At 36.5% G+C, this 25,822-nt stretch overlaps 2 protein-coding genes across 6 annotated transcripts in view; one reads left to right on the top strand and one right to left on the bottom strand.

Annotated features, from left to right (window-relative positions):
• The first annotated feature begins 1,818 nt into the window (after window positions 1-1,818).
• cd40lg (CD40 ligand) lies at window positions 1,819-7,530 on the top strand. 2 transcript variants are annotated; one of them, XM_079839162.1, is made up of 5 exons: window positions 1,819-2,081; window positions 3,420-3,554; window positions 3,696-3,717; window positions 4,110-4,181; window positions 4,330-7,530. In XM_079839162.1, the coding sequence occupies exons 1-5, from the start codon at window positions 1,905-1,907 to the stop codon at window positions 4,713-4,715; spliced, it is 792 nt and encodes a 263-aa protein (XP_079695288.1). In that variant the 5' UTR covers window positions 1,819-1,904; the 3' UTR covers window positions 4,716-7,530. The 2 variants fall into 2 exon arrangements, with proteins under 2 accessions (XP_079695288.1, XP_079695289.1); XM_079839163.1 differs by having other exon boundaries at window positions 1,838-2,081; window positions 3,417-3,554; window positions 4,330-5,872.
• arhgef6 (Rac/Cdc42 guanine nucleotide exchange factor (GEF) 6) overlaps window positions 6,085-25,822 on the bottom strand; it is a 49,691-nt gene continuing 29,953 nt past the window's right edge. Inside the window, exons 10-22 of one of the 4 annotated variants that reach the window (XM_079839144.1) lie at window positions 22,340-22,478; window positions 22,177-22,236; window positions 17,754-17,900; window positions 16,835-16,921; window positions 15,602-15,683; window positions 14,464-14,579; window positions 14,195-14,374; window positions 13,719-13,739; window positions 10,218-10,311; window positions 9,942-10,028; window positions 9,738-9,837; window positions 9,591-9,645; window positions 6,097-9,497 (exon numbers count right to left, since the gene is read on the bottom strand). In XM_079839144.1, the coding sequence (XP_079695270.1) occupies window positions 9,375-9,497; window positions 9,591-9,645; window positions 9,738-9,837; window positions 9,942-10,028; window positions 10,218-10,311; window positions 13,719-13,739; window positions 14,195-14,374; window positions 14,464-14,579; window positions 15,602-15,683; window positions 16,835-16,921; window positions 17,754-17,900; window positions 22,177-22,236; window positions 22,340-22,478 (1,291 nt within the window). In that variant the 3' untranslated portion in view covers window positions 6,097-9,374. Of the gene's footprint in view, window positions 9,498-9,590; window positions 9,646-9,737; window positions 9,838-9,941; window positions 10,029-10,217; window positions 10,325-13,706; window positions 13,740-14,194; window positions 14,375-14,463; window positions 14,580-15,601; window positions 15,684-16,834; window positions 16,922-17,753; window positions 17,901-22,176; window positions 22,237-22,339; window positions 22,479-25,822 lie in introns of all 4 variants that reach the window. The other 3 variants (XM_079839143.1, XR_013818198.1, XM_079839145.1) reach the window with 3 other exon arrangements.

Here is a 25,822-nt window from a genome sequence, read left to right on the forward strand (position 1 = left end):
GCACCCAAAGCCCCCCCCTCTGCACGTGCCTGTTGTATAGTTACACTGCTTGCAATACTTTCTCAGTATATTAACTTCTATACCATAATATAAATCATACAGATTTGATTTTTAAGGGGCATCTAAAAGTAGATCTAGATTTTAAAGAAAAGTTTTTTTTTCCCACATGCCTTTTGCAAGCTTTTGTTTTTGATTAGTGCCAATATAATTCATTGTATATGACCTCATGAGAACAGCATATTCAAAGCACTGAAATGGATCACCTATATGCACTTCCACCCACATCTATTCACACTACACATAAAACACATCGTATGTGTTTCTGTTAATAAAGGTCAAAGATCTGATTACTGAGCCCCATTTACCCTTTCATGCCTTTTGTGGGTGGAGATCATTTCCTAATTTATAAAACACACGTTTCAAATTATAGCCTACTGATGACTTTGGAAAATGTGAGCCCTGACAGAGGGACTGAATAAAAGTCAGTGGGAGTTGAACTGAGACGCTGCAGTTCCTGTGAAACCTGGTGTTTTTTTGCTTGGCAAAAAGTTTAGCAATACTAAATAATCAGCAGTTTCTGCTGTAGACAGTCTACAACAATATTTAAATGAAGCTGTTTTGTTTTGATGTAAAGGATGGCTTATGACAATATGGTCCGACAATTAAAAGAAAATGTTTAACTGAAAGTTACACATATCTATATTAGCTACTCACTCATTTACAGCCAAAGCAATTTATTCTTTAAACAGACGTCAAGGAAGATCATATTCAGTTCCGAGAATAAGTAGCAGAGACCACCACTTAGTGGTTAAAATGAGGTCAGAAGTTGGTAGCTTCTAAAAGAAAAAACCGAACATGTCTTTCATGTATTTTCGAGGATCTTTTATAGATGTGGTAAACTAGTATTTTATCGAACTTGCCAATCAATGAACTAAATTAAATAACAGGTTTCATATGCGTTTCTCCCGTGTTTGTATTCACAGCTGTGCAGACTGTCTATTGTTTGTTATTCACTGCTTCTGTTCTTCACTGTGGTCAGATTTTTTTTAAATAGGTGTCGTGTAGATATACACATACATCATGTGACTTTATTTCCTATGCGGTTTGGACAAACAGAAGGAAATAAAAACACAGAGGCCCCCAAAATATCATTACATTTGACATTTGATCTGGCATTTGGACACTTTCTGGTTGTCAAAATGTTCACAGTTAATGTGTTGCACTACACCTACACTCAAGGTGTTTCTGTTTTTGTGTGTGTGCAGAGATGCCCTAGAAGAACCATTTTTGGTTTCCCAAAGAACCTTTCAGTGAACAGTTCTTAAAGTAACCCTTTTTTATCATCTAGAGAGCCTTTTGTGCAGTTGAAAAGGCTCTTCATGGAACCATTGATGCCAATAAATAACCTTTATGTTTAAGAGTGAATAGAGTTACTTCATACATGCATTAAACCTCTGTTGCTTCAAATCAATTAGTTCAAAGTAAATGCAAACTGGTTCAGAAAGGTGAAGTTGTTCTGATCATTTGTTTGCGAGATGTCACTTGGTTTTTATAATTGTATATAATGCAATGTTCTCAATTGATTTAAAACCCTGTCTTAAGAACCATTTACTGACAAAAAAGCTGTTAGGCCAAAGACAGAATGTTGAATCTGCAGATTTTAAATCTGCAAAGACAATGACCTTTGATCAAAAAAATCTGTGGCCTCATGGAATCCGGCCTTGCTTGTTTACGCCAAATTGCGTACTAACATCCACCGTTTGTCTCAGCCCATCTGAAAAGGTGACATCTATCAGGAAGTCGCATTCAAATGAGCTCAGTTGCATTCAGAGCATCTCTTCAGAACTGCATGGGTGCCACTGGAGTACACGTCTCTTCTCTTGTCAACTCGTCCGCTCTTCATCATGATAAACACCTTTCACACTAGCTACAATCCCCCACCGGTGCCTCCACGGGCAGGATACAGCAAACCCCTGCCAATGAGAAATACACCTTTGGTCAAGTTTTTGTCAGTGATGCTACTGCTGTTAATGATACTGACCTTCGGAGGCTTCCTCTACCTGTTCCAGAAACTCAACATGGTATGAACTCTTCTACTTTTTGCACTCACATTTGTATTAACATTTTAACATTTCAAATGTTTCGCAACATTCAATTAGCAGAAGTTAACAGACTTTATTTAGCAAGAAAATACTGCTTCGGTCTTTTTACGTAAAACATTCACATTTACTTCAAGGTGTTACTTGCAATTTCTTTGTAATTATTTATAAATTTACTAGCAATTTCTCAGTGGAAAATGTTTCAAAGTAAATACTACACCAATTTTTTTTTTTCCAGTGTAGAACATATTATAGTCAATATACCAGATAGATTAATAGTTTTATTTTTTTTTAGGATGAGTGATAATGCATATTGTGTTAGAAGAGATGTAAAAGTGGCCCCACATCAGATTTTTTACTTAAAATTTATGGATTTAAGCTCATTCATTTTTGGAGACAATAAACATAAACATCAAGTTTACAAATGCATTTGGACATTTTAGCTCATTCACTCAAAGAGAAAAATGTATGAGAATATTGTCAGAATGGAACTAAACTAATTTACAAAAATATATTATGAAGCCTCTAATTATGTACGACCATAAGAGAAACACTTAGGTGAAATCTTGATTATTTTTTCTCAGAATAAACAGAAACAGACTGAAAAGACTAAAAGGCCTGTTCTCAATGGTGTATTTCCTGGGTTGTGTGGTTTTATGAGCATGGTAGCATGCTGTGCATCAAAGAAAAAAAAAGGCAACAAAACCCAGCATTTCTGTGTCAAGAGGAAGCTAAAACCAAATTACTCAACAAATTCGACAAATTATGCAATCTCATTCTATGTGTTATATGCCAAAGGAGTGACTCAATAACAATTCACATGATTATAACCACATAGTAAGCATCAACAATAAACATCAACTGAATTCAATTGAATAGAAACTCCAAACAAGGGTCTAAGAAGACATTTTTAGATCTGAACATCAGCAAAAAAAGTTTGAAATCCATAAATACAGAAGGTAGTCATATACAGTTTTTCCTTTCAATTGCTGACAGCTGATGTTTATCTAACTGCTTGTGGCATTACATTAATCGCATTTAATAATGATCCGGATTATAGTGTATAATTTAGGCAATTTAACATAATTTAGCTGACGTCTAAATTCAGTTAACATTCTCAACCCCCTAAAAATCATTGTATTATCCACACAGTGGTTTTAATGTAATATAACACTGTGATAAGACGTTTCTTTTTGGCGCTGTTCATATTTACCAAAAATTCTTCAAGCATTAAGGGAAACAAATGGTTTGTCTTTAAAGCAGTCAACGTTGGAATATATGTCTTGTGTAATGTATAAATGGCTTTTCTTTGATCAGCAGGAGCTCCATGGGAGAAATCACGAAGACATGTCAAACCTTCTGAGACTACAGGACTGTGTGAATGACAAATTGGGAGAAGACTCAGTAGCAGAATGTGGCAAACTGATAGAAAATTATAAAGCGGTCATAGCAAAGGTATACATTTACGTCACCCGTTTAAGTCATGCTTTGATCATCCGAGACATAACATAAAAGTGATCACATGAAAATATTGTGTACAACTAAAGTATCATTACTTTTTATGTTACAATAATATCCTTTTTCTTCATCTCAAAGGTTTTACAAGCAAATGAAAAAGGTAAGTAGTATCTATAAAATACTAAAAGACTTGCTATTTGTGTTAGCATGGGTTTCTGTACTATGTTGGTGCCTGCATGCGCACACATGCACACACACACACACACACACACACACACACACACACACACACACACACACACACACACCATGTGGTTTTCTATCTTTGTGAGAACTCTCCATAGACGTAATGGTTTTTATTCTGTACAAACTAACTGTATATTCTATCCCCCTACTCTAACCCTACCCCTAAACCTACCATCACAGAAAACGTTCTGCATTTTTACATTTTCTCACCCACACACACGCATGCACGCACTTTGGTGTCATTCTAATTTTGATATGCTATTTTGTATACATTTCTTGAGACCTTACTGGTGTTGTGTTCTGCAGTTTCTAGATTAACTGGTGGACCGTCTTTCAATGGACCGGCTGCACACATGGTTGTTCTGAGCCAACATAGAGGTGAATATAAGAAGACATTACCTTTTCAGCCTATTATACAATATATTTAAGACTCATTCTGTTGCTATAAAATCAAAACATGAAATTAGGGTTTAAGACAAGCCAATGTGTGACGATAATGGAATTGTCCTTGTTTTACCACCAACAGATCTAAATTCAGATTTCCTAAAGTCAAAAGATCTTCTCTGGGATCCAGAGGATTCACTGCTACAGGACGTCGGGCTTAGCAGCAAAAGGAACATGTTGACCATTCAAAATCCTGGAATCTATTTAATCTATTCCCAAGTCACCTTCTCCAAACATTCTAAAAATGCATTAATGCAAGCCGTGAGGACCCTAGAACCCGAGAAAAAGAAAGAACAGGTCCTACTCAAGTCTTTTTGCAGCTTGAATCAAAGCACACCAAATTTGTGTACAGCCTCCATGGTGGGGTTGTTCCAACTACAGAAAGACCAACCGATCTATGTTACAGTGACAAACACATCCTTGGTGAACAGGGACTTTTGCAGTTTTGGATTATACAAATTACGGTAAAGAACACTCAGTCAGGGGATGGACTGGATCAAGGCACTATAATTAAATGGATACTTATACAGTGATGTACAAGGCTTCTGAAGATCTTCAACTCCAGGGAAAGTCATTGCATGCACCACCTCTTCTCCATGACTTCAAACCACAATCCAAGTTCAGGACAAACAAGGAAATCACGTAAATCTGTCTGAATATAGGAACATGTTGGAATTTCCTTTCAACTATATTGTTCATTGCAAACAGAATTCGATAAGAATACCATGGATGTTTTCAAACCACTAGTGCAGTGTTAGTATGAAATTATTTATTGCTTATTTCGTTTCCCTTTTTACTATTTGCTCTTTTTTTTATAACAATAATAAACTATTGAATTAATAATAAAGATATTTATTTAGGTATACGCTTGACAAAATTATACTTGATGTTCGATTCTTACCTAAAATAATCTGTTCCTGCTGACACTACATATTATAAAACATAGCTGTAGTGAACAATTTTATACTGTTTTTTTAGTTGTTGAAAAATTGCGATTGGAAACGTATATATTTAAAGGGGTGATGAACTGAGAAATCAACATTCCCTTGAGCTTTTGATATATATAAGGTCATGGTAATATAAGAATATCCTGCAAGTTTCAGAGCTGAAAACTTCCTTGTTAGTCAAAGAAAAGCTTTTATTGACACCAGGCCCAGAAAACGAGAAATCTCAGAATATGCGGATCTCTTACGTAATAGGACCTAGACGCCGCCTCTACAGATAAATATGCTTCTGTAGCCCCGCCCACCGACTCGTGAGCTAAGGATCGTCCCTGCATAAGCTTCCTTCTGAACACACACTTATGTGATTAGGCTAAAACATGTTTTTTAATGTGTTGGTTTTGCATAACATTACAGATCGTTTGAAATCTATTGATTACATACCTTAGCACACTGTCACAGGGTGGAGAAGGGGTTATTGAATTGGTTCACTCCTGATCGGACTTGTAACGTTTGGGCCAGGCGCGTGAGTGTGAGTGTCCGCCCGCGCTAGTGAGTGTGTGTGTGTCCGTGTGATTTAATCATTGTGTTTGTTTGATATTTTGCGAGTCCTCTGAGCATTTTCCCCAGACGATTCCTGGGACAGACGGTAGCTGAAGCTCATTAAATATGCAAATCTTATCCAATCCTAGCCGTGGGCGTTTACTTCCAAGTGTTCAGTGCGGCACGCCCATCAAATCCGAGTGTTTTTATGAGAGACTCAAAACCAAGGCAGAAAATAGCCTATTACTTATTCATTATGATGTTTTTGAATGTAAAAACCACACAAACGTCATAAGTTGACCTCAGACAACAGTATACATTTTTTAAAAAAGCCTTTAAATTCCACTACCAAAACAATTCCCCATAGATTTTTAATATTATCATCAATGTTTCCAATAGGTCATGAGCTGTGCAAGTGTTTCCTAATATAATAGGTATCTATGTCTTCAGGTTGAGAGAAGTAATAATCTTAGAGTTTGGAAACTAATGTGTAGGAAGAGATTGAAGAGAAAGGACAGCAAGCCTACCAGTTCTGTTTTTAACTTAAATTTGATAACACGACTATGAACTGACTACTGCTGTGCCTATTTTATAGCATTCCATCCTCCTCCATGGAAACAGTGAGTTTTAGGTGACAAACGTGTGCTCATTTCAGAGCCACGCTGAAGCCTCTGCTTACAGGAAGTTGTCAGCCTACTACACTCCCTCCAGCTTGTACATTTTCCCTGTTGCTATAGCAAAAACGACATGTAGTCATCCACATTTTACAAGGTGGAATTTCTTCATGTTTAAAAAGGACTGAAAAAAAAATCAAATATATAGCTTATTAACATGATGTTATTTTTATTAAAACAATTCCTTATTGAAATGATGACAAAATAAAAACATAAGCACAAACAAATTATAGATATATAAGCATTTATATTGCATAGATCAGCTCCGCAAAAAAAAATAGAACTTGTGTTCTGCAGACATGGGCACTTTTAAGAGAGGAAACTGACGTGGACATTCTTCAACCCTCATTTATGATCTCCTGAAAGTGCTATTCTTTTTTTTCCTGACACATTCTTGACATCACAAGGACAAAGTGAAGTTCTATTCATTGATATCAGTAGGCACCTCTAGCAAATAGCATGTTTCCACATTGTATTATGCATACTCACATAACCTACTGACCACTTCAATCTCTTCCACATAATACACACATGGATATCACATTTACAACTGCGGATGTCATAATTCTAGACAGATATTTCAAAACATCAGGAGTTTCCATAACAACAACAACAACAACAACAATACAATCCGGGTTAACACTTTAAAATAATATTTAAGGCTATGTGTAAGACATGGCATGCAAGGTTAATTGCTGGAAAACAATCACGCACACAAACATGAAACAGATTTACACAGTACCACAGTAACAATTATATTTGTGCACCTCAGAGCACATCTTATTGCCTAATTGGAAGAATATATTATACAGAATACTCCTTCCAAGAGAAAAACTGGCTCTTGAATGAATGCACAGCAATTGTAACCAGTCGCTTATTGCATTGAATTGCCACAGCAATGCTCCGGAGGTGACCGCTGGTGGGTTTAAAAAAAGAAAAGAAAAAGGTTTTGCTCATCTTTACAGCTCTTTGCATACATCTCCGATCCACAGCGATAGAAAGCATTAGTTACGGTTATGATTCGTTGAAAGGTTTAGCACTCCAGACAGTGTCATTTGTGTAACCGGCCATGTAATTACTCATTCATTCAAAGTTCAACTTGTTACAGTTAATCTGCAAGAGTTCAAGAAAAGAAAAAAAAGCTGTACCGTGAATGCCACGCAAGAGTATGGCAGAGTAGGAATGAGTAAGAAAATGTATTGCACTGCACCTCCAGTGCATTTGCTGACAGGGAGCAGTTTCCTGGGGGAGGGGAGAAATCGAATAAATCGGGTTCCAACCGCATTTGTTTCTCATTCAAATATGAGCCTCCAAGATATGGTAAGCGAGGAACAAATATCAGCGCCTAAAGTACCATATGTTTCTACGTACACCTGGTTTTCAAGTCCTAAAAGGGCCCCTGGTATCAAATCCGCAAACATACTGGATTTTGTTTTTTTTGGTTTAAGATGGATATGAAATAGTTTTAAGCCTCTGAAAAGAGATACACATTTCTAGTAACACTTTACAATAAGGTCTTTATTTGTTAACGTATTAGCTAACATTAAATCATTCGCAATACATTTCTTACAGCATTTACTAATCTTTTTTTAAGATAATAAATCCAACTGTTCATTGTTTGTCCATGTTATTTCACAGTGTGTTAACTAATGTTAACAGATACAACTTTTGATTTGAATAATGTATTAGTAAATGTTAAAACATTAACTAAAATATTAGATTAATAAATGCTGTAGAAGTATTGTTCATTCTTAGTCCATGTTAACTGATGTAATTAATATGTAAATAAATGAAACCTTATTGCAAAGTGTAACCAAATCTCCTACTGTATTTTTGATCATAAAAAAGTTTAAATGGTTCTTTTTGCCATAGTATCTATGATATATACATATTTATACTGTTTACAAGTATATATGATATACATACATTATATGATGTATTGTTAAGTATAGTATTATGAACCTGACTATTTCTGACAACTATATCCCTGATAGCTTTACACTAGTGATGATTATCAGAAGCATGATTATGTAATATATAAAGGCTGTTTTAGAAATACTGTGCACCCATGCTGATGTGAGTGACTGTCTGGGGACACGTTTGGAATACACTGAATCTACACCTACAGTCCAATGACATATTACAGGAGGAAATTAATTCAAAACCATCAAACTAAAAGGAAAAACCGAACTCATTTCAAGATGGCAAGTAGGGCATCTCATGTCTAACAGGTGCAAACCACAAATCTAAATCTTGATCATTTGTGACCTAAAAACTACCTCAAGCAACACAACCATTTTCACATTATAAAAGCAGAAATAGGGCTGAAAAAAAAAAAAAAAAACCCAATACTTGTGGATAGGGTGGATTACTGTAAGGTTCAACCACAAATATCTTTTCCAACGCCATTAACAGAATATATTCACTTGTGCAATAGCGGCTTGAGTCGGAATACTGTTAATGGGCTGGACGTCATTGGATTTCTCTTGTCCATGACCAGTAACAGTCAAAGTGAGGCAGATATTTGTTCAGTTCAAAAACAACAGATTTCCACCATCTTTTCTGTGATGTTTCTTCTTGGAGTGCTTGGGTCAACCAGAAGTTAAAAAAAATTGAAAGGTTGATGACTGGACTCCGACAGTTATCTTAAGTTTTCCAAATACTTCCTAAATAAGCAGTTCACTTGGTTTTCCCGAACAGTTGCCATTTTGTTCTTAGAATGTCACATCACAGGAGCGTGACGCAAACCACACAGTAATATTCTTCCATATGGCGAGAAAAGTCGATATTCTCATCAGATCTTGTCCTTTTGATGAAAAATGACTAAAAATCCCCAACAAGGTGACTTTCCAAAAGCAATGTTCAGTGTAATGTGATGGAACAAAAACATATTTGTGAGGACAAACACAGACACAGAAAGACATACATGCGCATGGCGAGGGGAAACAGGCGAGCGTCCAGAGTGTTCTTTAGTGACCTCCTTCTTCCCAGGAACAGTCATTCTTTTGCTTGGCCAACTTCTTGACTGCACGCTCCAGCTCCTTACGGGACTTCTGTTCCTCTTCCAGACACTGCTTCATCCATTTATTCTCCTACATTCACAAACACAGCATCAGAATATTACGCCCGTTATAGTTCAGGCCAAAAAAAAAAAAAAAAAAGTTACAATAACTAAAAAATCTGACCTTTTTTAATTCATGGACTTCATCTTTCAAAGCATAAACAGCATCAACAAGACTTCTGCAAAACAAGTCAAGATTGAAAAATGTAGGGTTAAAAGTTTATTCTTTTAACACTCAATTCTGCATCTGTTATTAGATGACTGAGCATACTTCTCCTCAATGATCGTCTGGCCATTGCTCTTGAGCTCCTCAACAATGATCTTCTCTTCTTCAGGAAGCAGGACCTGGGGGACGCACTCCTTACGCACAGCTGCGCAAACAAATCAAAGCTTTTAATCGAACTATTAGATTATATTAACGTTACTAAAATATCAGTATCTTTATTATCCAGTGCATATGACAGGCAGGTCTAACCTGTGGTGGATTGGTGGAGACTGGCTCCCGTGCAATAGGCCTCAATCACTTTGAGGATCTGGGCATCCTCCTCTAGAGCTGCTGTGCCTGTCAGTCACAGGAACAACAATTTCAGAGAGATGAACCACTAAAACATTATGGATTTCTATTTGTTTGTATATGCAAAAAGATAAGTTGGCAAAGCTGCTTGTTTGATTTCAAAACCCTTAATTCTACCACTACGGGGACCATTTTTGGAATTAAAATCATTTGTCATTATTATTTTAATATACCTACTTTTTCTAATCAGGAACTCATCATCTGATGGCTTTCTCTCAGTTTTTCTCTTTGGGAGGAACTTCTTGATTGGTCTGGGGCTTTTACTAGAGTCCTGAGGAGACAGTCTGGTGTTAATGAAGAAACAGCATCTGCTGAGCTCTAAATAAAACCACAAAACTGCAGCTAGCAGACCCTAATTTGTGTGCAAATCCCAAGCGAAGATGCTAAGAAATTAGACCAATAAATGGTAGCTTACATAAGTTATGACGCCATTCAGGATAATTTAACAGCAAATTATCAGGGACTCATGAATAAAAACAATTTGCAGTTGAGAGACTCTTGTCTGTTTGTGAACTAATTATTTTAGTCTGAGTCATTTGTTGACTTTGTTACAGCAATGTCACAGAGCTGCCGCCACCTTTTTCTCAAATGCTAACACCGCAGAGTGAGTCATCCAAATTGGACTCCTCCGGAAGTCATTTTAACTAACTTCATTAAATTGTTTAAAGGATCGTTTATTTAAAGACTAACCTTTTTTTATTGTCTGCCATGGTTATGATGACAGCTTTAATAAATATGATGATATGAACGTCTCGATGAATGGGTTTAAAAACATTTTTAATTTGTCACTGACAACAAGTCAACGAGTCACAGGTTTATTAGCAAGAAGCCGTCAAGCAGCAGAAGTATAAACAATTATAAAAGTTTTTGACAGTTGATGGACCAAGACTGTATTGCTTTTCTATTATGAAATATATAGTATACACTTGGCATGCGTTTTCAGTTTGTATGTTTTACTCATTACATCAAAGTGAAAGTAAAAGGTGGAAATAACTAAAGACAAGCATGGGCATGTTCACAGTTTGCAGTACTGTTCATTACTGATGAATCAATACCAACAGAAGTGAAAGTGGAAAATATTAGCAAACTTGTATACAATTGCTTATACGATACAATATGGCCCCTCCTGATATATAGAGAAAGGTGAATGAAGTGCTCGGTCTCTTGAATGATTTTCGAAGGATGTTAACCCTAACCTAGATAAAATATTACGAAACATATTTAGTCTGGAAAATGACATGACAACTAGCAGCAAGACCTGGTTTAGGAAAAGTCCACTACACCCAGCAAAATGCCATTATGCAATGCGGTACTTGTTGCTCAGATTACCGGGACATAAAACAGAATCATGCAGCATGATTGGAAAATTTTAATCCTTCTTATTGTGACAAGAGCAGTGCCCTTAAACCTCACCGTAACTAGGCATTATGAGTCATTTTACCATTTCTATGAACAACTAAATGGCAGACACGGATTCTTTTGAACATCTAAATTCAGCTTGCCGTCAACATAAATTCTCTTGAGGCTTTGATCACTCAAGAAATTACACCAGTCACTTATCAAACTGCACTTCACATATTTATTGCACAGGTACACAGGTTACTTTTTTTATTCTTCCATTATACTCCTGGATCCTTCATATGTATTATCATCGCTGAGAAAGCTTTTAATCAACTTGAATTGTCATATTTGAGGGAGGCAATAAAATGTATAGGCTTAGGTCAATATTTTATTGACATGGATAAAGTGATGTTTTCCAACCCTTCGGTAACCGTGGCAACAGCTAATCCCCCCCAGAATCACTCCAGATAGTCCGCAAGACAATTCACTATCCCGATTGTTTATTTTTTCCCTGGAACATTGCCACAGGTTATTAGATTATCACCAAATATAGAACCAATTTAAATGTGCCGTTATGTTTTTCCAATACAAATCTCTACCCTTTTTCTATAAACCTTTAATTGATTAATATTTAGCAGCAAATCTAGTTAGAATTTATAATGGGAAAGATCTTCACATTATACTGTAAGTCATGCCACGTTCTTAACATCTCCATATTAAACTGGTAAAAAAAGTTATATAATAGTCATTTTGATTGATTTCTATAAAACACTGTACCCCAGCTTCACAGACAAGTCCCAGACTAAAATGCATCTTTGAGCTGTTTTAACTGAAAGCAACTTGCATATCTTTAAATATGTCACTGCCATTGTTTTGTCTCAAGATGCACACCAGTAGTTTTTTCTAAGGCACTTTTATAAAAGCTAATTAAATGCCCTAATTGAACTAATCCTGAACTACAATTACAATTATAACATGGTATAATAAGCAACGGTCAAAGACACATATACACTATATTGCCAAAAGTATTGGGACACCCCTCTAAATCATTGAATTCAGGTGTTCCAATCACTTCCATGGCCACAGGTGTATAAAATCAAGCACCTAGGCATGCAGACGCTTCTACAAACATCTGTGAAGAAACGGGTCGCTCTCAGGAGTGAATTCAGTGAATTCAAGCGTGGTACCGTGATAGGTTGCCACCTGTGCAATAAGTCCATTCGTGAAATTTCCTCACTACTAAATATTCCATGGTTAACAATAAGTGGTATTATAACAAAGTGGAAGCAATTGGGAACAAAAGCAACTCCGCCACAAAGTGGTAGGCTGTGTAAAACCACAGAGCGGGGTCAGCGTATCCAGTCAATAGCTAGCTACAGACCTCCAAAAATCGTTTAAAGCCCTTTGAAGCTGTACTGAAACTGTCATTTGGACCTTAAACCGTTTGGGGCCCATTGAAGTCTATTATATGGAGAAAAACCCTGGAATGTTTTCATCCAAAACCTTAATTTCTTTTCGACTGCAGAAAGAAAGACATGGACATCTTGGATGACATGGGGGTAAGTAAATTATCAGCAAAAGTTTATTTAAAAGTGAACTAATCCTTTAAACCCTACGGATTAAGAATGGGATGCCATTAAAGTTCATGTGCATGTAAAGGGAGGTGTCCCAAAACTTTTGGCAATGTAGTGTATCTGGTGAATGTTAACATAGACCAACAATAAAAAAAATAAAAAAAAATAAAAAAGCATTGCATGGAATGGAAATGAAACAAGTAATCTATTGACTTCTAAAGGCAATTTTGTCTATTCAGTACGTAATTCTCTGCCATAATAAAGTAATTTCTTTGAGTGTCTTTTTATTAATTAGATTAATTACGTTTTATGCAATTAATGTGTTTAAAAAAATGGACAATCACAACATAGGCAGTTTATTCATGCAGGAAAAGGGCTGGTTGGGTTTGTGGGTATATTGATTAAAGAAGATGAGCTTTGATAGCTGAAAGGCAGGATGTGTTTTAATAAACAGTGTTTACTGCCTGCCAACAATTTGCCGTTGTAGCTGAACTTCCTTCCAACTAATAATTAAATACAACATAGCAAAGACCACGAATAATAAATAAATGCAACTTGAGCAAAGATCATTGCAGAGGGTGGAGAAGATACAAGGCAAACAAAAAGACACCGGAAATGAGTGGCTCGCCACAGAACGAAAGAGAATAAAACAGAAAAGCATGGATACAGCGTGCAACACCAGTGCTAGCCAAGCACACAGACAAGACCACACACACGTGTACACACACACAAACAAAACGCACAGACTCACATCTACTCTTACCTTCAGGATATAAGACATCCTCTAAAGAAGCAGAAAATGGAGAGAGAATGAAGATGTGTATAAGAATACAAGAACAGCCTGATAGGAATATGATGGAAAGATCAGTGAGAGGTGAACATTAATCGTTGCAGAGAAACAGAAGATTTCACATGCATTTCACGAGTCAGAGAACATCTTCATGAGTCGCTAACACCCTTGGCCCAATCTTGTAGAGATGCAGTGCACATTAAAGAGAAGTTTGAGTGGGCTTTGGGTAGTGTTAGCTAATATGCATCTCTAAGACCACTAAACATTCCACTTAAATCTGAGATAACACCTCCACCGCAACTTGTGGTAAAGAGAAGGAAGGTGGCTTGCAAACTTACAGTCAGAGTAGCTTTGTAAGCATCGGTTTCCTGCTAGGACCACCAAGAATGCACAGAGGTAAATTACGCTCCCACTCAAGATTTCTTATGACTATTTTCCAGACAGCATACCTCTTTATAGCCTAGTGCAGCGGAGGGCTTGAGGGGTGGTGCTGGTCTCAGGCAGCTTAAAGACCAGGGCTTGGTGACCTTGGGGGGTTCGAGAGGGCCTCGGTTAGCCACAGGAGTACCGAAACCGTGCAAGTGGTGGGACGATGTAGCAGTCATGGTTATAGTCTTACCCTCAACACTCTGCAAAACACACAAGAAAATAACGATACACCTGTAGGCGTGCATCATTGGGACTAATGCAAAAAAAATTGGACAATGGGCTCCATTACCTTCAATATTGTTCCGACTGGACTTCCTTCCTTGGTGTAAGCATGAAGATGTTCTAACCACTCAAGCTGCTCCTGTGAATTACCGCAGAAGACCATGGTGCGGTCTATTGTTCCCCCTAAAAAACACAACCAAAACATCATCTGCCAAAGGGAAGATACAATGAGAACAAGATAAACTAAGTTTTGTTTGGAAAGAAAACTTGTACAAAAACTTTTCTTATCTTAAAATATTTAAATATGTAATTTATTCCTCTGATGGCAAAGCTGAATTTACAGCAACCATTACGCCAGTTTTAGTCACATGATCCTTCAGAAATCATTCTATTTTGCTGGATTTAGTGCTCAAGAAATATTTATTATTTTTATCATAGTTAATATTATTTTGGAAACTGCGATAACTTTTTTCAAGAGTCTTTTATGAACAAAGCACTTATTTTATATGGAAATGCATTCATTTGTAACATTATATGGCTACGTTCACACTGTCAGAATTTGGGATTAGCATTTACTTACAGGTGTGAGTCTCGAAACTTCTGTCTGTATGAATGTGCAATAGGAGTCAAACCCATATTCAATAACCATAGTGACAATGACCGAAATAATATCAAAGATGGAAAAGTCTTATCGCTTTTGATCTAAAAGTTTCAGACGACACACAGCTCATATCTCTGTCGCTGTAAGTTACTGAAACCACACATGAGAACCTGCATCACACGGTAGACACGCCTTTGTGCAGGATTGACAACCGTATTCTGCTGCTGTGCAAACGTGGCTTATATGCATTTACTTTTGATCAATTGAATGCATCCTTGTTGTATTAATTTCATTAAAAATCTTCAAAATATTATTGAAAAAAAATTATTCCAAATTCCTTGTTTCGTGTTCCACCGGGGAACGTTTGAAAAGACATGAAATTGAACAAATGATGACTTTTTTTTGGATGAACTATTCCAATAATAAAAATCACCTGCACATGCTCTCTACTTGTTAGACTAAACTATATTGCTGCCTGTTGTTATAAAAACAGGTCAAAAGCAACAGCAATGAAAAAAGCAGCTATAAATGACAGTTGAGTGTATATTGCTCTGTGACATCTCAAAAAGACACTAAAAATATGTTTGCATGGACTGAAACAAACCTGTGATCTCAAAGGCATAATGGCCTGTGTCTGCATCTTCTGCCTGTTTGGTTACAGTGGTTCCTGTCAGTGGCAGACGTCCCTATGAGATGAGAGTGTGACAAATGAGAGCACTGCATTTGACTTTTTCATAGGGATGCACCGAATGTTCGACAACCGAAATATAGCAAAAATTGCACTTTCGGTGTTCGAATAAGGGAGAAGACTGAATAAATTTAACCGAACAATGTTGTTTTTGATGACGCGATGACACGTGAAATATAGCAACCAGCACGTGCGAGAGAGAGGCGGTCACGCTTCTAAACGCAGCAAACATGTCGGAAGTGTGGAAGCATTAAAGTGCCCGAGATAGACGCAAAAATGGCCGTTTGCAGACACTGTCTAAGCACCCTCATATGCAAGCAAGAGCACCCTCGGTTGATACTGTATATTGGCAAATGCTCCAGTGCATATTTGTGTCTGTAGAACGTCAAATGTATCCATTTACAACGTGTTTCTACAGCGGTGACAGGCTCGCAAAACCTCTCATGAACAAACAAACAAAGTGTAGAAACGAATCGACGCAAGTAAGATATTTATTGTGCATTGTTAGCAGCTTCATTCAACTTTGTGAGATCGTGATGAACTGACAAAGCGACAGTGTTTAGTGATCGTAAATGGAGCGGCCTTGGTACGCTTTCGAGTCTACAGTCTAAATAATCCATTGAATAAAAGTATTGTTTTTCATGTTGCAAAAAGGATTAATGGCCAATTGCACGCTGCAAAGTATTGGAAGTGACATAGTGAAATAGTAACGCATTAAAGCAATGTAAAGGCAGACTAATAGATTAATAGAAAAGTATTAATTGTAAAAAAAAATTAAATTCTAAATGATCTTAAACGTCTCACTGTATATATATATATATATATATATATATATATATATATTTTTTTTTTAAAAGTTATATTGTGCTTTGTTTGCATGTCTGCTGGAATGCTAAAAAATGTTCAGTGTTAAAAAAAAAGGTATTTTTTACTATTTAATTTATGCAATGGTGAAAGAATTGGCAAAATAAATGACAAAAAAAAATTCGCAAAACCATGTTTCAGTCTTCGGCCTTCAGCCATGTGTTCTATTATTATTCGGCTACGGCCAAGAATTTGAATTTCGGTGCATCCCTACTTTTTCATTAATAACAGATGATTGTGTACCTGCATGAACACATCAGGAAAAAAAGAGAAAAAAACCCTCACCTGGTAAATGAAACCACTCATTCTTGGGCTGGCAGACAGTATGACTACCACATTGGGAAACAGCATTAAGTATCGCTCTTCTTTCTCCTAGAAAAAATGCATATAAATACACATTAGATTTCCTTCAGTACTTCTGCACAATTGACATGAATCACCACTACTTAAAACAATCACATTGTTCATGGCACAGATGCAGGTGTATGGCATTACAGCACCTTTACAGCAAACAAACACAAACATCAAATGTTTCTATGTTACACATGTTTTTGGATTGGTGAACGGCTTTATTTTTTGCTACATTGATTACTCATGAATCACGATCAACAGATATCATACCTTATTTCTAGCAAACCAAGATAAATTTCAGCTAAGCAAAAGAGAGAAAGAGAAAGGAAATACATTGAACAGAATTGGAGGGAAATCATTTCTAATGACTTTAGTAAGTAAAATACTTTCATCATCCTACTATTTTTATCTAGGGGTCTATCAGACCCCTCACACACCATTGTTTCCATTAACCAAATTCAGAGGGGGTTGAGGTTCAAGTTGATAACGGCTTTAGTGACCACAGATGCAAAACTTTGCAAGGGAGTTTGAGCTGCTGTCACTTAAACATTTTCCATTCATTAGCAAAAACAAGTCACATAAACCAAAAAATATGTACTCTGGCCATTATGTTTAAAATGCCCTGATCAGCACTTCTATGCAAAATATCCATGTTTTGCACATTTCAGTTAATCTTGACAAAAAAATAATTCCAGCCCCTGCATAGTTTATTTCAACATTGTGCCAACATAACCAAAACACCTAACGTGCATTTCGCACAAAATAAACAGTGGTATAGCCACGCTGCTGTGAAAACAACATGTCAGGTTTAGATGCCACACTGTTATTTCCTAGTTCTCACCCTCTTACTCACCTCATTTGAACTGCTCTGCATGTGGACCTGTGACATGTAGACCACCTGGCCCAGTGACTTCATGCTGTCCCCGTCCCAGCCCCGCACTGGCTCTGACAAGATCTGCAATTCCAAGTTCTTTCTTTTTCGCAGATCTTGACACTGAGTCTGAAATACACAAACACATGAATTCAGTGAAACAAGAATTAACGGGGAAAAACACACTCAAAATGTAACTGATTCGAAAAAGCATTGTGTAATAGTCAAGTATTAAGACTGATTCACAAGTCTAAAATGAGTTACCATCTGCAATTAAATATCACTAAAGCATAAAACACTTACAAAATGTTAATAATTCTCTGAAAAAAATGTCTCAATTGAATGAATTGGTTGACATCTAGAATAGGGCTGGGCGATAGGGCTGAAAACTGTATCACGATATAAGTGTTTTATATCGGTCGATATCGATAATTATTGATATTTTTATGACTTATTTAAAATAAGGACCAGGAGAAAAATATTTTACATTAAAACATTTATTTTAAACGTAACCTTCCTCTGATTATAATCCCCCGAGTTATAAAGGCAGAAATGTCAACACAACCATGGAAAACACTCAAATAATTAAAATATAAACACAATTCTAAAATCACAATGAACACTTACCAATTATCTCTTAAGATTAAGGTGCAGTGCCTCTGTTATTTCTTTGTAACTGTTACCGTTTAGATGCTTTGTCATAAGGCACTGATGCAGAGTAACGTTACCTCTCCATGTAGTTTCAAAGGCTGAATCCGAAATCGCCCCCTATACCCTTAAATAGGGCACTATTTGAAAGGACAGCCATTTGTAGTGTCCAAAACGATAGTGGACGTTATTGAGGGCACTCATTCTATTCCACTTTGCACCGCAATAACGAGTGTACAGCTGATGTACACACAGCGCCTGTCCGAAGTCGCTCACTTGTTTTCATTCACTCCTTCAAGTGAACTGTATCAGTGGAGTAAAGTAGGGAATAGTGATTGAGGGTTTAGGGGGCGATTTCGGATTCAGCCCAAGTCAAGAATAGCACAACGGCGAGCGCGTCGAGTATAAACACGTCCCCAACCGAACGAGGCGTACGCGCTGTCAGCAGAGGCTCGCGCTGCGGAGCCAGACGAAAGTATAAACAAGATAAGTCTTGCATAATTTGCAGACGACATTGGTCTGACTCAACAATTTCCTCGCTCGCTGCGGCACTCATTTTCCACTTATCACTCCACGCCGGTTCTGTTTACTGAAGAATGAATCCACCACGAGACAACGATATGGCACAACCAAAATGATACAGTTACCTGATTGGCTGTTAGCCTGTCACTCCCTACTTTGCTTGGTTACCAGAGAGCGAGTGCCTTTGTTCATGCAACCAAACTTGCTTCACAACCTCTGGTTTCTTCCGACGAAGAAAAAAAAAATTATCGAACCTTATATCGAACGCATTTTTTATTGATATCGATTACGTGTCTATCACGATACATATCGTTATCTTTTTATCGCCCAGCCCTAATCTAGAATACAAACACACACCCGTTCAGAAGTTGAAACAAACCCTATAATGATGAAAATCCTCTCCTTTTGAATGAATCTCCTTTTTTTAAATTCCTATAAATCATAAGCAGTGTCTCAGAACAAGCTGTTTGCAGATTCCTGGCAAAGTGACATCACTTTTTACAGGCCCCGCAAAGATGCCGCCCTGAGCGAGTTGTACACAAGCAGCAACCTCCCGCAGTTTTGAAGCCAATACGGAAGTGACATAAACCGCAATTTTACAGGCTCCAGAAGGGAGCAGAATCTCATTGAGCCCCATGTTAAAATGCCCAACTTTACAGCAGAATAAAACATGTTTACAGCCTGGTACAAATTGTGGTTTTGGTCTATACAGCTAATTTTGCCCTTCATGACAACTGTGAGGGGGGTGAATTTTTTTATAACTCATTCGTTTACGTTATATAAATCATTAAAGTCCTGCATAATTAAGGGCGTGGCCACTTCGAGTGACAGGTGGATAGCCATTTATCTGCTGTCTGTTAGTAATCGTGTCACTTCAGCTCCGCCCACGTCCCGCCTTTTTGCCCATTTTCTATTATCCGGGAGTGACGCGCGATGCCAAGATGGCAACGGCCAGCTCACCCTACTTTACGCTTCAAATCTGCTCTTCAGAATCCTATGGGTGACGTCACGGACACTACGTCCATATTTTTTTACAGTCTATGGTTGTACACAGTCCCCCATTTTCTCTAGGCTGGAGCAGCTGTAGCGACAATAATGTCCCCTAAGCAATTTAGGTGTTTTGTTGTTGAACGTAAGAGTGAACATAACAGTCTCCATGTACTCCTGGGGTCTGTTCTTCGTACCTCGATTAATACAGCTGAGATTAATTGACAGATCCCAGATCTTTTATTCGTGATATCTGATCTCTGGCTAATTTGGTTCTTCAAACGAATTTGCGGATTGGATTAAAATGTCTGGATTAAGTTGTCTACGATTACTGTGCATTCTTGTGTTCCCTGAAGAGGGCAGATGCATCGATACTCGAAACCACGATCAGTAATGCAGCGATTGGCTGGCGGCAAGACAGCAAAGTAATGACATCATATAATTAAAAAAGCCACCTGGCAAAAAACTTGACAAATTAAAACAAAACAAAACATGAATTTCTGGACCTTTATAAGGAAACGACCAAACCAACATAGAAGTTATAATAGATCAATGAAATGTGCACTATTATTTATATTACCGATTTTATAGTAGTTTGTACAGGCTTTACATTTTTAGTTCAATGTTGTAATTAGCAATTCATTAATTTTTTTTATTCAATTTGAAGCAGATTTGTTACGTGACAGTATTAAAGGGTCTCTTAAGGGTCAAGATCAAATTATCTGCAACTCTTGCGCTGCATCAATCCACTCCCATAATATCTGTCACCACTCAATTTAATACACGGCTCAGAGTAACTGTACAACATGTGTGTAAACCTCCAATAAAATTATAAAGTAATTTTTCCATCACAAATAAATGTCTCAATCAAGTGTCTGTGTCTATAGCATTATACACAACATTATACTATTATTATCAAACACATTTTTATATTATTATTATTATTTAAAATTATTATTGCCCCTGATTCAGTAAGGAATTCTTGTAATAAAGTAGCAGTGGTTGGGACAGATCACCTCAAGATGCAATCTAATCCTGTTTATATGAAATAAGCTGCTCCCGAGCAGGTTTGATCTTACGGACCTGTTGCTATGACAGCAAGTCCAGGATGCGCTTCGAAGAACCAAACAATCTAAGATCATGCCAATTTTAACATGTTATAAAAATTATCAATGGGGTATTTTGAGCTAAAGCTTTACATACACACTCTGGGGACATCAGAGACTTATTTTACATCTTGTTAAAAAGAGGGCATAAGAGGTGCCCTTTAATACAGTCTTCAGTGTCGCATAATTCTTCAGAAATCATTCTAATATGCTGATTTGGTGCTCAAGAAACAATTCGTATAATCAAATTTAAAAACATAAATGTAATGCATTTAATGTAATTTATTCTTGCCGAAAACAAGTATTTAAAAAAAACCTAAACTTTCTTATGTTTTAGTGCCGATAAGTGTCTCTGATAAGCATCTAATGACTTAAACGCTGATAAATAGTGGGTTACAATGTCAAAGTTTAATGACAAATGATTTTTTATGTCTAATGTATAGGTATATTCAGAAACTGATTTTTTTTTTAACACAACTAGAACATGAAAATATATTATCTTAAATGGTAATTTTGGAGTCTGCGGCCATTTTTCCACATTTCAAGGCTTTACATTCCATTCTTGTTCCTAACTGATGCTTTATCATCAAAGCAGCTTACAATAAAATATGCAAATTAACTCGTCAGCATTTACAAACATAGACAACTGAGAAAACATGGGTATGGGGGGAAGACCAAATCTCCTTGACACCTCCACTAGTGAGATCTAAACTATGAACATGGGACTCTCCCTTACCTGTCAGAAGAAAAAAAAGAAACTGAGAAAACACACGAAACTGTTCCACAGAACTCAACGACTAAAGAAATCACCTACTACTATAATTTTCTATACCGAGACCTCTGCCTTACCTAAGGTATGACTCATCTTTTGTCTTTTTTTATCTTATGGAGACACTCTCATAAACCTTGACCTTTACATTTCATGTAACAGCAACATCTCTTCCAACCTGTAAAGTGCAGTGAACCTGCTGTGCGGTTTAGAGATGAGGGTAAGAGGGAATTGGAGAGAAAAAGACTGTTTTGCACCATGACAGGAAACACCTCACATTGGTCAAAACCAAGAGAAGTCAAAAGTCAAAATGGCTTTACATGCCAAACAAGCACCAAGATTAAATGGCAAATATGACAGAACTGACACATACCACAAGATTTTTAAAAGCAACTGTTGCTTTGAGAATGTCACTGTAATCTGGATGCGCTTCCTACAAGAAAAAAAAAGAAAAAGAAAAAGAGAATCTGTAAATATTATATTATAACTTATGAAAACACTCATGGCCATCCATGACCTTAGCAATTTGTCGTTACCTCCACATGTCGCTCAAGTTCCTGCAGGAGGGTGGGATACTTGTCGAGCCTCATGAAGGGTTTGCTCAGGCTGGTGGTCAGGGTCAGAATACCAGGAGCACTGGCACCCTGACTCTCCATGAACTTGTCCAGCTCCTCACTGTTCATGGAAAACACAGTGTTTTTTTTATTTGAAAATGATTTATTTGTCTTTTCTAGACAATTATGATCAGCACATCTGTGTCATCAAAACAGTCTACCCCTTTAATTGAATATCTATTTTAATAACTCATCATTTTAAAAATGGCTCAACTCATCACAACTTATTACATATAAATACAAACACACACACACACACACATATACATATACATAGATATATATATACATACATACATACATACATACATACATATATATATACACATATATATACACATATATATACATACATACATATATATATACACATATATATACACATATATATACATATATATATATATATATATATATATATATATACACACATATATATATATACACAGGGAGTGCAGAATTATTAGGCACGTTGATTTTCTGATCATATTTTTTTTCCAGGCACATTTGACCAATTCCAAACCACAGTAATCCTAATAACTACTATTGATTTAGTATTTAATGTATAAGTGATATATAATTGTTCATGAAGGCTGGAAATGAAAAACACCTTATATTCAGGTGTGCAGAATTATTAGGCATGTTTTCTTTTACAGATAAATTGAGCCAAAACAGAGATTTAACTCAGACTGAAAAGTCAAAAAGTATTAAATGCCCATGAGAAGGATGCAATACTAATGCAATACTAGACATTGCAGTTAAGGCGTGACCATTGGACAGTGAAATGCTCGTTGGGTCAGCAGGGTCAGACAAAAACATGTGGCGGAGAAAAGACACCTATTAACCGCAAAAGAATTAAGAATTAAGGTGAAGAATTAAGGGTGAAACCATCAGGAACCCTTTAGTCTCCAGCGCCACCATTTTCCAGAGCTGCAACCTACCTGGAGTCTCCAGAAGTGCAAGGTGTCAGGATCTCAGAGACTTCAGTTAGGTAAAGAATCCTAAAAAATGACCCCCACTAGATAAGAATCACAAGCTGAAGTGTTGTAAAATACATGAAGGTTTTTTTATAGGCTTTATGGACAGATAGGTTGAGAATGACTCTTGAAGGACCAGCACCACATCCTCTAGTACCACTGTTTGAAGAATTCATCTTCCAGAATCTGGCAGTACGTTTTGGGAGTTCATTTTTAGTCCATCTCTGCAAAACGGACTTCAGGATGGACTAAAATGAACTCCCAAAACGTACTGCCAGATTCTGGAAGATGAATTCTTCAAACAGTGGTACTAGAGGATGTGGTGCTGGTCCTTCAAGAGTCATTCTCAACCTATCTGTCCATAAAGCCTATAAAAAAACCTTCATGTATTTTACAACACTTCAGCTTGTGATTCTTATCTAGTGGGGGTCATTTTTTAGGATTCTTTACCTAACTGAAGTCTCTGAGATCCTGACACCTTGCACTTCTGGAGACTCCAGGTAGGTTGCAGCTTTGGAAAATGGTGGCGCTGGAGACTAAAGGGTTCCTGATGGTTTCACCCTTAATTCTTCACCTTAATTCTTAATTCTTTTGCAGTTAACAGGTGTCTTTTCTTCACCACCTGTTTTTGTCAGATCCTGCTGACCCAACGAGCATTTCACTGTCCAATGGTCATGCCTTAACTGCAATGTCTAGTATTGCATTAGTATTGCATCCTTCTCATGGGCATTTAATACTTTTTTACTTTTCAGTCTGAGTTAAATCTCTTTTTTGGCTCAATTTATCTGTAAAAGAAAACATGCCTAATAATTCTGCACACCTGAATATAAGGTGATTTTCATTTCCAGCCTTCATGAACAATTATATATCACTTATACATTATTAAATACTAAATCAATAGTAGTTATTAGGATTACTGTGGTTTGGAATTGGTCAAATGTGCCTGGAAAAAAAAAATGATCAGAAAATCAACGTGCCTAATAATTCTGCACTCCCTGTATACATATACACACATATACACATATATACATATATATATATAAATACAAATACAAATACATATATATATATATATATATATATATATATATATATATATATATATATATATATATATATATATATATATATAATTTTTTTTTTTTTCAGCAAGGATGCATTCAATTGATAAAAAAGTTACAGTAAAGATATGTATAATATTACAAAAGATTTCTATAGCAAATGAATGCTGATTTGTAAACTTCTGAAAAGATGTATCACTCTCCACAAAAATATTAAGCAGCCCAACTGTTTTCAACATTGATAAGAAGAAATGTTTCTTGAGCAGCAAATCATCATATTAGAATGATTTCTAAAGGATCATGTGACACTGAAGACTGGAGTAATGATGCTGAAAATATATATATCCACAAAGTTACAATCAAAATTATTTAACCCCCTGGAGTCTGGAATCTTTTTATTTTTTTTATTTTTTTTTTAAAAGGTTTTTTGTTGTTGTATTGTATCTATAACAGTGTAGGCGCAAATTAAAAGTGACTTATTTGCATGGTCTGGTACAAAATTGGGTAACACTTTAGAATAATGGTCATTAGTTAACATTAGTTAACTACATTAGTTAACATGAACTAATAATGAACTGCACTTATAAAGCATTTATATATCTTTGTTCATGTTAATTTCAACATTTAATAATACATTATTAAAATCTTGCTAACATTAGTTAATGAACTGTGAACTAACATGAACAAACCATGAACAGCTGGATTTTTATTAACTAACGTTAACAAAGAAGAACAAATACAGTAGCAAATGTACTGCTCATGGTTAGTTCATGTTAGTTAATACATTAACTAATGTTAACTAATGACCATTATTCTAAAGTGTTACCCAGTTTTGTACCAGACCATGCAAATAAGTCACTTTTAATTTGGATAGACCTGTGGAGTTCTGGAAGATTGTTTTCTAAAGTGATATGACCAAACTTGGACTTTTTGGACCCCTGGATTAATATGTAATCGGTATGTCTGGTGCAAAAAAGGCAAAGCTGGTCAAACATGAAGGCGGTCCAGTGTTGTTATGAGGATGCTTTGCAGTTGGAGGAAGTGGAAATCTTGACTGTATGAAGGATATCATGAATTCTTTGAAGTATCAAGACATTTTGGTAAAGATAGTGATGTCTTCTGTGCAGAGACTGAAGCTTGATGAACAATGGACTTTCCTGAAGGATAGCCATCCCAAAGTATACATCCAAATCTACTTAAGCTTGGTTGAGGGATCAGTCATTGAATGTTCTTGAGTGGCCTGTACAGTCTTCAGATTTAAATCTCTGGTGGAATTTGAAGAAAGTAGTGGTAATGTGAAAACCAAAGATTATCAGTGGTCTGGAAGCTTTTTCAAGCGAGGAATGGGCCGAGATTGCAGAGGCAAC

The sequence above is a fragment of the Gobio gobio genome (genome assembly GCF_949357685.1).
Source record: "Gobio gobio genome assembly, chromosome: 16".
In the NCBI taxonomy this organism is placed as follows: domain Eukaryota; kingdom Metazoa; phylum Chordata; class Actinopteri; order Cypriniformes; family Gobionidae; genus Gobio; species Gobio gobio.